Raw genomic sequence first — 11,855 nt, forward strand, 5'->3', positions numbered from 1 at the left:
AGTCATACAGGTTTGGAATGACATGAGAGTGAGTAAATGATGACAGAATGTTCTTTTTTTTGATTGAAATGACTCTTTGATGATTATTCCTCACTGTAGGTTTGTTGTATTATGCTGGTCATGGTTATGAGAACTTTGGGAACAGCTTCATGGTGCCCGTTGATGCCCCAAACCCATACCGCTCAGGCAACTGTCTCTGTGTTCAGAGCATTCTGAAACTGATGCAGGAGAAGGAGACTGGACTCAATGTCTTCCTCCTGGACATGTGCAGGAAAAGGTGTGGATTTTGTGGTTTTAAAATGCGGGATAACAAATCATATTCACATTGGTATTTCATACATTGGTTATCATCATTCTAACAATAATATATCGCTTCAGAAATGTACATGATGACGCCATGCCAAACGTTGTGCTCAAAGTTACAGCCAATATTGTGTTTGGATATGCCACGTGAGTTATAGAGTGTCTTTCTTTTTCATCCAGAAATAACATGCTGCAATACATTTTGTTTTCTCTGACATGTTATGTTGTGATGTATTATTTTTCTGAAGTTGCCAAGATGCTGAGGCTTTTGAATTGAGTTCAAGTGGATTCACCAATGGAGTCTTTATTAAATTCCTGAAAGAGCGCCTCCTAGAGGATGAGAAGATAACTGTTCTGCTAGACAGAGTGGCTGAAGGTGAGGGAACCTTGAGCATGTTAAAGTTAAATGAAGCATTACAACTTTTATTAGTTAAATGCAGGTCCATTTAAGCTCAAACAAATGATTATCTGATTTGAAAAGTGTACTTCTACTTTCAGTACTTACTCACTGTGACTACTACTTCTACTAACGATAGTAATAATTTCCCATATTAATTTCAATTCATATTTCATCTAACTCGTGTTTGGTTGCATGTCATGATTGCTTGTAGATATGGGTCAGTTTGACCCCACAAAGGGTAAGCAGGCTCTAGAGATCCGCAGCAGTCTGTCAGAGAGACGTTCCCTCACTGATCCCATCCGCCCCGGGGACTACTCCGATGCAGCCGAGGCACAGAACCTGCTCTGGTCTAAAGCACATGGTATTGTTAGCTACTTCAAAATATTGTGCAACTCATATAAATAACCATATAAAAGAGGTTCACAGTCAAATGTATATTGACGTTACAAAAAAGGCATATACAGTATCTCACAGAAGTGAGTACACCCCTCACATTTTTGTAAATATTTTATTATATCTTTTCATGTGACAACACTGAAGAAATTACACTTTGCTACAATGTAAAGTAGTGAGTGTACAGCTTGTATAACAGTGAAAATTTGCTGTCCACTCAAAATAACTCAACACACAGCCATTAATGTCTAAACCGCTGGCCACAAAAGTGAGTATGTCCAAATTGGGCCCAATTAGCCATTTTCTCTCCCCGGTGTCATGTGACTCATTAGTGTTACAAGGTCTCAGGTGTGAATGGGGAGCAGGTGTGTTAAATTTGGTGTTATCTCCCTCACTCTCTCATACTGGTCACTGGAAGTTCAACATGGCACCTCATGGCAAAGAACTCTCTGAGGATCTGAAAAAAAGAATTGTTGCTCTACATAAAGATGGTGTAGGCTATAAGAAGATTGCCAAGATCCTGAAACTGAGCTGCAGCACGGTGGCCAAGACCATACAGCGGTTTAACAGGACAGGTTCCACTCAGAACAGGCCTCGCTATGGTCGACCAAAGAAGTTGTGTTCTCAGCGTCATATCCAGAGGTTGTGTTTTGGGAAATAGACGTATGAGTGGAGTGCTACCAGCATTGCTGCAGAGGTTTAAGGGGGGGGTCAGCCTGTCAGTGCTCAGACCATATGCCGCACACTGCATCAAATTGGTCTGCATGGCTGTCATCCCAGAAGGAAGCCTCTTCTAAAGATGATGCACAAGAAAGCCCACAAACAGTTTGCTGAAGACAAGCAGACTAAGGACATGGATTACTGGAACCATGTCCTGTGGTCTGATGAGACCAAGATAAACTTATTTGGTTCAGATGGTGTCAAGCGTGTGTGGCAGCAACCAGGTGAGGAGTACAAAGACAAGTGTGTCTTGCCTACAGTCAAGCATGGTGGTGGGAGTCTCATGGTCTGGGGCTGCATGAGTGCTGCCGGCACTGGGGAGCTACAGTTCATTGAGGGAACCATGAATGCCAACATGTACTGTGACATACTGAAGCAGAGCATGATCCCCTCTCTTCGGAGACTGGGCCGCAGGGCAGTATTCCAACATGATAACGACCCCAAACACACCTCCAAGATGACCTCTGCCTTGCTAAAGAAGCTGAGGGTTAAGGTGATGGATTGGCCAAGCATGTCTCCAGACCTAAACCCTATTGAGCATCTGTGGGGCATCCTCAAACGGAAGGTGGAGGAGCGCAAAGTCTCTAACATCCACCAGCTCCATGATGTCGTCATGGAGGAGTGGAAGAGGACTCCAGTGGCAGCCTGTGAAGCTCTGGTGAACTCCATGCCCAAGAGGGTTAAGGCAGTGCTGGAAAATAATGGTGGGCACACAAAATATTGACACTTTGGGCCCAATTTGGACATTTTCACTTAGGGGTGTACTCACTTTTGTGGCCAGCGGTTTAGACATTAATGGCTGTGTGTTGAGTTATTTTGAGGGGACAGCAAATTTACACTGTTATACAAGCTGTACACTCACTACTTTACATTGTAACACAGTGTAATTTCTTCAATGTTGTCACATGAAAAGATATAATAAAATATTTACAAAAATGTGAGGGGTGTACTCACTTCTGTAAGTTGTTAATGAAGATACAATTTTAGTTACTACTAGTAATGTGCAAGATGACAAAACATGTTAAAACGTAACAGACCTAACGCTATTAAAAAATGTAACACATTAAATTTGAGAACATTTGTTAAATTAAGTAACAATTGGAAAAAAAAAAAAAAAAACTTGATTAAACAAATGTTTTAATTTCATCATGACATGAGATGATTCCTATCATCTCATCTGACCATATTAACAGATGATAGTTCTCAATAAGTGAAACGGTACTGGAAATAAATATTTTTCTCAGCATTTGTCAAATTTTTGCTTTTGTGTTTCAACTCAGAACTGCCAGAGAGTAAACTTCTGGACTTTGAGTGTGGAGTCCAGATAAAAATGGACTTTGCTGCTGAGTTTTCTAACGTGCTGGTCATCTACACCAGCATTGTGAAAAAGTCAGAGGAGATGCTGTCGTGTCAGGCACACATAACTGACCTCCCTTTGGTTAGTGGTCTTTGTTTATATTTTGGAGAAAGAAAATGCAGTGTGTCATTATTTATTCATAAACACTACCATTAAAAGATGTGGGGTCAAAAAAAAGAATCTGTTTATTCTGCAAGGACACATTAAATTGATCAAAAGTGATAATAAAGAAATTTGTTACACACAATTTCTATTTAAAAATGCTGTTCCATTAAACTCTCTATTCATCACATTCAATAATGTATCACGTTTTCCACAAAAATATAAAGCAGCACTACTGTTTTCAACATTGTTGAAATGATAAGAAATGTTTTGTCAGTAATGATGTAGTAATGATGCTGAAAATTCAGCTTTGCCATCACAAAAAAAAAACTTTGTAAATCTAAATAATATTTCGCAATATCATAGTTTTTAGTCTATATTGTGATCAAATAAATGCAGCCTTGCTGACCATAAGAGGCTTCTTTCAAAAACATAAAAAATTCAAACTTTTGAACAGTAGTGTATATCTGCAAAAGTCAATCTGTCTAGTAATAATCTATTTTAATTATTTAGCTATACATATAAACTAATCTTTAAAAATAAGAATAGACTTAATAGGACTAATAGTATTCTTGTCAATATTCCATAATGTTTATATTGCATATATAGAAAACTAACATGATTGCAATAAATAATGCTTTTTTCCTATTACCTGACTTTGAAGGACCTGGATGTGGACCCTAAGCTGATGAATAAAGAAACTCTGGAGGAAACCGGAAGCTTCTTACTTTCAGGCAGTCTTCCTCATCACTGCCTCTACACCAGACTCAGCTCACTGCAGAAACTGAAGGTTCAGCTCAGGACTTCATCAACACATTAAAATCCAAAAATACTTTTTTTTAGCTAGATCTAGATCTGATTTACAATACGTTTAAATTAATTAAAAACTACCTTGATACCTCTTTTTCCTTCTCATGCTTTTCGTCTTGATTTACAGGAGGAACTAGCTTTCACTGTCTGCCTACAAGTTCAGTTTAACTCCCTAGATGAGCTAGTCCAGTGGAACATGGACGTTAGCATCGGCAAGCCCCTCACCGCCAAACTGGATCTCAACCGTCCCACCAGGAAGAACAGCTGTCAGCTGACGTGTCTCATTCCGCACAGCCCCTCGACCAGCCCCAGCCACAGCCCCGCGTCAGACCGCCGCTTCCACAGCCAGGGCCCCTGCTTCCCCCAGCTGTACGCCAACCCCTACCTCAACGTCTGTGAGCCTCTCCACGGAGCTGTAGGGGGTTATGGGGACTTTCGATTGTACGTTGACCATACATATCAATATGAGAATATGCCATGCTCACCCGTCCTGAACCCACCAAGTATTCCCATTGAGACCACTGATGACATTGACGACATGCAGAATGAGTTCATGAATAGTTTGCAGCTCTATAACCATCCCTGAGTGAGTACACAGTGTTAAACAGATGATTGAAGGGATACTTCACACAAAAATGAAAATTCTCTCATCATTTACCCATTCCAGATGTGTATGATTTTCTTTCAACCGATGAATAGTGAGTCTATATAATGCAAGTGTATGGGATCACCAAAGTTGGCACTTCAAAAACCACACAAATTGAACTTGATGGTAATCCAAACAACCCCAGTTATGGAAGCAAAAAGTTAGTAAATATTAGTGTTTTTGTCACATACATGTATTGTTTTGCTTCAGAGAACATTGAGTCCTCAACTGTGGTCGTATGGATTAAAGTCATGTTTGCTTTGTGTTGAAGCATCGACTCTGTCAAAAAAAATTAAAAGTTGTCTAAAAGGTTGTCAAAAACCTTATATGCATCTGGGATGGCTTATGGGCCGTTTACACGACAACGTTTTCAGCCAAAAACGGGAAACTTTTTATGCATTTTGACTGTTCGTTTACATGACGGTGACATTTTGGGGACTGAAAACGCATATTTCTGAAGTTTTTGAAAACGGCACAGTTATCGTTTCCGTGTAAACCCAATATGTGAATCTTTGAAAACGGTGATGTCATGCGCATGCGTAGTACGTGTTAGGCATGTAGACATGCGCAGTACGTATCGATTTTAAAGGCAAGCGCAACCAAACATACACAACAATGGCGGAGTATATGGAACTGTTGTTGCTGCTCAAGAGTTTGCTAACGCTTCTTCAGCAAAGTGTGGATTTACTTCACCAATATTACAACCAACAGCAGAGACGCATCATATAGTGAATTGGTGGGTTTTTGTTAAATGTGAGCCAAAATCATCACAATTAAAAGAACCAAAGACTTAAACTACTTCAGTCTGTGTGCACTGAATTTATTTAATACACGAGTTTCACAATTTGAGTTGAATTACTGAAATAAATTAACTTTTCCACGACATTCTAATTTATTGAGATGCACCTGTACATCATATAATCGTCACTTCCCTACAGGTACCGTTTACTAACACGGTGACAGCGCCAACTACTGGCCTGACATAATACAGCGTTTTTGCCCGTTTTCGCGGATATGTGTAAATGGAATCGTTTGAAAACGTTGTCGTGTATACGTTACATGCAGGTTCATGAGAAGCATGGAAGCACACGGGACCATCAGTTCTCGCACAAGCTTCAGAGAGCTTATATCATGCATAAATACAATGAAAGCGAACACACGGATGACAGCTGGTCTGAAGTGATTGTTTATCGTTTAAAAAATGAATAAATATTAGTATTTTTCTCTCACACATGTATTGATTAACTTCAGAGAACTTTGATTCATCATTTGGGGTTGCATGCATTACTGTCGTGTTTGCTTTTTGAAGCATCCACTTTGTTAAAAAGTCTAAAAAGTTGTGAAAAAAGTCATATACATCTGGGACAGCATTAGAGTGAATAAATGATGAGAAAATTGTCGTTTTGGGTGGAGTACCCCTTTAAGGACTGTGGGATTAGAATGTTACAGTTCAAGGGTGTGATATTTTCCATGTTAAAATACAATCTATAGATTAATGTCCAGTCTATAAATCAACTATAAGTAATTATTTCCTAGATTCATCACATTCTTATTGCATTTGCATTTGGTGATGTTAGCAGTGCAAAAATGTATCATCTCAAGTGGTTATGTCTCATTTCTAACAGTTTTCAGTCTTTACTTTCATGTGACTTAACTTATTACGGCTCCTTCAAAATATTTTAGCGTAAAGAAAATACTGTAACACTGTGACTGTAAGTATTTAGTCATTTTAAATGATCATTTATGTTACAAATCCTGTCACCTCATTACATCTCAAAACATCACTTTTTCATATGGATTTTAAAGAGATATTTAGAAAAATAACCTTTATTTTTAAATATAAAGTGCATGATTCAAATGTCATTATCTTTTAGCATGTAGATATTGGTCATAACTCTGACTTTGTAATTCAAGATTACTCGATGAGAAGGTCAATCACAATTTGATTAAAAAAGAAAAACAAGGAACAAAATAAAAACAATTAATTGATTAAAAAGAAAAACAAGAAACCAAATGAAAGAACTTAGAATAAATTCACAAATCCATTTCTGAATAATGACATTCATCTCTTAAAGTGTGATCAATATTTCTCAGAAAAAGGAAACTATTAATAGTTTCACTGCGAAAGCAAATGCAAGTCATCAAGATTAGACAACTAGATAACTTTGACTTCCTCAACACATTACATGACAGTGCACTTCTCCTCAGCCTTGGATTTCATCTCCACAAACGTGGCCTGAGCCTTTTCTTTGAGCTGCCCCATATCCATGTTCTGAAGGTTCTGCATTTGACCCATGATGGACTCCTTTTCCTCCTCCTGTGGCGCTTCTCCATCCACCATCTTGATCAGTTCTTCTGGCACATCAATGTCATCTCCGGCCTGCTGAATCATAATCTCATCCTGTTCACTCTGGAAAAAACAATCAGCACGTCAATCAAACCTAACAATTCAAATCTAATAGCACTTGTTTGCTTATACAGGTGCATCTCAATAAATAAGAATATCATGGAAAAGTTCATTTATTTCAGTAATTCAACTCAAATTGTGAAACTTGTGTATTAAATAAATTCTATGCACACAGACTGAAGTAGTTTAAGTCTTTGGTTCTTTTAATTGGGATGATTTTGGCTCACATTTCACAAAAACCCACCAATTCACTATCTCAACAAATTAGAATACTTCATAAGACGTATAAAAAAAAACATTTTTAGTGAATTGTTGGCCTTCTGGAAAGTATGTTCATTTACTGTACATGTACTCAATACTTGGTTGGCCCTCATTTTACATGAATTACTGCATCAGTGCAGCGTGGCATGGAGACAATCAGCCTGTGGCACTGCTGAGGTGGTATGGAAGCCCAGGTTGCTTTGATAGCGGCCTTCAGGTCATCTGCATTGTAGGATTATATACTAGGAACTACATTACATGCTTTAAAGGAAGCCTCAATTATGACTTTTATAAATAAAGCAGAGTATGATGTGGTAAAATTAGCGGTTTAGCTACTTCAATAAATGGTCACATTGTCTCTCAAGATACTGATATAGTACTCATTTGTTTTTTTAAATTATTCAAATGTTGATTAGAGCAAGGCAAAAATATTATAATAGTTTGGAAAATATTTATCTAGTTTAGTTTAGTATATAGTATTGTATACAGATACTGGCCATACCTGACACACTTCTTTACTTAGTTTAGCAAGCCAGTTTGATTGGGAACAATGAAAAATAAAAATAAGACATTCATTGAAATATCAATAAGCAAGCATTCTTTGAAATAAAGGAAAAGTAAATATATTGATTATAACACATGTAAAATTGGGTAACACTTTATTTTAAGGTGTCCTTGTTATACACATTACATGTACTTACTATTATAATAACAATTAATTATGCATAATTACATGCAAGTAACCCTAATCCTAACCATTTAGTTAGTACATTGAGTTAATTAATATTACTCAGTACTTAAATGTATAATTACACTGCAACAAGGACACCTTAAAATAAAGTGTAACCGAACATTGTAATGATTTAAGTTAATTTATTAATTAATTGTGTATAATTAGTAGTTTCTAAAAAATCTAAAGAGAATTTTATATCTTACAGTGTAGGAAAAAAAAGGAAATTATACCATTTGTCCCAGATAATTTCAGGTAAATATTTATTTTAATAATAATAATAATAATTTGTATTATTTTTTTCCATCTCAGAAAAAAAAAATCTGATCGAACACTCCAGATCCGGAATATGTGGTTACAGCTTTGCAAAATTGTAATAATTTGTAAATGTGTGATTTGTACTGTAGACCTGGAAAGGTCATGTAAAATAATAATATATTTTATACACTTTTATACATTTTCCCTCTTCGTCCTCTTTAGAATGTCTGGCATAAGCTTTCTTATTGATGAATCTAGACTTCAACAGATGTCACTCAACATGAAACTGCTAGTGAAACACACTGTTTGAAAACTCTACAGCAGTGCTTTTAAAGCTCACTTTAGAGATTAATCACTCTGGGCTTTAAGCCCTGAACATCCAGAGTCACTATTTTAGTTTACTGTTTTATGCCTTAATCTCCTGCCACAGTCTGCACTGCAACCTTCACACGCTTGATAGTTTAACCATCTCTGCAAACTGATGCTATTCATGTGCTGCTTAAGCAGTCAGTCGGGGACAGGAATAACTCAATTCAGCATTACTGAAAGGGATTCATTTATCTGATCCTGGGACTCTCACCTTTGGAAGTCGATATTTTTCTCTTAAACAAGTCCTCAGACAAGCTCTTTCTGCCTTTTTTGTATTGAATTCTGCATCTCTCTCCATCCTTTATTCCCAAAGAAGCAGGCAATGTACAGAAGATGAGAAACGCACAAAGAACGAATAGAAAATGAACAGGAAAGTGATACCAGCATCAGCCAAGAACTGTAACAACAATGTTATCAGAAAACAACCCAGCATCAGGGTACATCACATTTAACATATTTACAATAGGGGAAATACAGGGGACACAGTTTCTTTCACAGCTCAACCAATGTATTGTACAGTAGGCTTTATCTGAGTATCATGTGAAATATATACTTGACACTAATCAATTTTTAAATAAATGGAATGTTTGGAATGTTATTTGCTGATACATTTCAGTTCGTTCCATTTGAGAGTAATACTCATTGAGTTTATAAAATTATGAAAAACCTCCTGGATGAAATGGGCTAGAATATCCAATGTTTATAAAAGAGATTCAAACTTACTTCTCCTCCACCATCTGCTTCTGATACTCCTCATATTCTTCTCTGGACATTCCATCATGAGACATTTTGCTAGTTGTTCTTGTATCTTCAACTGGCTGATCACAATGAATGTGAACTGATGCTCTTTCCAAAAGAAAGATACTCTACTCCTTTCTTTTTTTCTGAATCAAGCTTTATTCTAGCTTCAGGATTGGTCTATCAGAGTAAATCCAATGAGAGGCTTTTCTGTGCGACAGCCCTGCAGTTGCATCATCAAGGACATCCTGACAATGACCCCGGCCAAAAAAAGAGTAACCATTTTCTGCCAAATTCCATCAGCTGGTCTGAGCTCTTTATTTCCATTGTCAGAAAATAGATTAATTAATCTTTTGTTCATCGTTTGCAACTTTGTAGTGTAAAAGCGACTTTCACAGAAAATTATATTATTTGTGCCGGATACTTTATGTCTTGTTTCTTACATATATATACTGTATATATATATATATATATATATATTTACATTTAGTCATTTAGCAGACAAACTAGCATTACAAATGAGAACAATATAAGCAATCAAAACTAACAAAAGAGCAACAATATATAAGTGCAAATGACAAGTCTCGGTTAGCCTAAAGCAGTACACGTAGCAAGGTATTCTAAAAAAATTTATATATATATATATACACATATACATACACACACACACACACACAAAGAAAAATAGAAAAAAATAGAAAGCTAGTGTTTTGTTTTGTTTTTTTAAATACAAAAGAAGATAGATAAAGTAGAATTAAGATAGAATAGAAAGTGCTAGAGTTAGAGGGTCAAATAAAGGTGGAACAGATGTGTTTTTAGTCTATATATATATATATATATATATATATATATATATATATATATATATATATATATATATATATATATATAATCTATGGAAGGATATTCCGGACTATTTTCAAAAGGAATTGAAAATTGTATTTTCAATTGTGTTTTCCATATGTGGACGCATAAATTGTGACATAATCCAAACGCAATTGCAAATCTTGCTTTCACAAACGCACAGTGACTGCCAAATTTCAAATGAAAAAGCATAGTCCATTTGCAACTGTATTTCCCATGTCTTACGAGTTACGAGCCTGTAATTAATTACCACGTCTGCTTTTTCACTCTCTCTGCGTCTCGCATGTAACCTGCCAAACTCAAATGCATTGGAATTTCCGCTGGTTTACCATAGACTGTATGTGGCTTACACGGAGACCTGTCAATCAGAGAGTCGGGGGCGGGGCGTCACTCACAGACGATCGCTCGTGCCGAATGCTTTGAATGATGGAGGTAATCGGTAAAGGCACCGCTAAAGGCAGCTGTCGATCCAATAGATGCGTGTGAACGAACAGACAGTGCAACCCGGGGCTCCTTATATTCCTGGCACCTTACACAATAAAAAATTGCGTCGTTTTTACCTCAAATGCAGCGACTATCCGCTGCTACCAGCGGGAGCCACAACGGTACGCACAACAGGTCAATATTCACCATTAACCAAACGCTTTTCACCTGTCTTAAGATCTCTCGCTGATTACACTCCGACTGATGCACGTGAGCAAACAGACAGTAATACGATCCTCTAGTACAGAATACTTTTCACAACACCGGAACGGCCCTTAAAATAAATAAAAGGCTACACTTATAACTACGTCCACATTTGTGAGGTGCGAATTGTAAGTGTTCGAACACTGCGTTGTGCCATCTCAATAGAGCGTGCTTTCCAATCATTTGATCAGTCAGGGCTGTGGCACTGACACTCGTGATTAATTTAAAACAGTCAGCTGCAAGCAGACACCAGTACTGCCAAGTCACCATGGCTGCAGAAAGAGAGGAGAAGGGAGGGGTGTTGGTGTCTCTGGGGACCTGCTTCTGAAAAAGACGCACCAGAAGAGATGCCTCGCCCTAGCCGCACACAGCACAGCTGCGGGGAAAGAGCACTCTTCTCCATGGCTAATGTCTTACATCTCACCTTACTTCTCCTCTGCTGTGATGGGATGAACACAGGTATGTGCATGTCTGCTTTTTAATGTAGTGCAACATTTCTGGGGCCTTGTTGTTGTTGTTTTTTTCAAGCTTTGATATTATGACCTTGATATCATTTGGTCTGAATTTAAATCACCTGATCTGTTGGTTTTTCCTATGTTTCTAGGAGATGGTTAAGTAACTGTAAAATTATTCTAAATAATTGTAAAATAATTGCTTGATGTTTTTAAATATTATGCCAGTTTTAACCTTGACTAGGCTGGTCTCTTTAGCAGAATGGTGAGTTGGTAGTGTTTTTTATTCAGTGCAAAGTCATATGGCATGTCTTTTTTTATTTTCTTCTTCTTCTTCTTCTTCTTCTTTTTTTTTTTT

The 11,855-nt window shown here is 37.2% G+C and overlaps 2 protein-coding genes across 2 annotated transcripts in view; one reads left to right on the forward strand and one right to left on the reverse strand.

Moving 5' to 3' along the window:
* Window positions 1-4,865, forward strand: part of LOC107567134 (mucosa-associated lymphoid tissue lymphoma translocation protein 1) — a gene marked incomplete at its 5' end in the record, with an annotated part of 24,100 nt that extends 19,235 nt beyond the window's left edge. The window contains 7 exons of the mRNA XM_016252752.1: window positions 100-277; window positions 379-450; window positions 552-679; window positions 915-1,064; window positions 3,097-3,254; window positions 3,940-4,065; window positions 4,213-4,865. Coding sequence (XP_016108238.1) covers window positions 100-277; window positions 379-450; window positions 552-679; window positions 915-1,064; window positions 3,097-3,254; window positions 3,940-4,065; window positions 4,213-4,671 — 1,271 coding nt within the window. The remainder of the gene's footprint in view (window positions 1-99; window positions 278-378; window positions 451-551; window positions 680-914; window positions 1,065-3,096; window positions 3,255-3,939; window positions 4,066-4,212) is intronic.
* Window positions 4,866-5,732: 867 nt separating this feature from the next.
* Window positions 5,733-9,622, reverse strand: LOC107567130 (complexin-4-like). The gene is made up of 3 exons (XM_016252747.1): window positions 9,480-9,622; window positions 8,968-9,055; window positions 5,733-7,141 (listed from the first exon to the last, which is right to left on the reverse strand). The coding sequence occupies exons 1-3, from the start codon at window positions 9,542-9,544 to the stop codon at window positions 6,914-6,916; spliced, it is 381 nt and encodes a 126-aa protein (XP_016108233.1). The 5' UTR covers window positions 9,545-9,622; the 3' UTR covers window positions 5,733-6,913.
* Between the last annotated feature and the right edge of the window lie 2,233 nt (window positions 9,623-11,855).

The sequence above is a fragment of the Sinocyclocheilus grahami genome, unplaced genomic scaffold (genome assembly GCF_001515645.1).
Source record: "Sinocyclocheilus grahami isolate Dianchi unplaced genomic scaffold, SAMN03320097.WGS_v1.1 scaffold1130.1, whole genome shotgun sequence".
NCBI classification, from domain to species: Eukaryota; Metazoa; Chordata; class Actinopteri; order Cypriniformes; family Cyprinidae; genus Sinocyclocheilus; species Sinocyclocheilus grahami.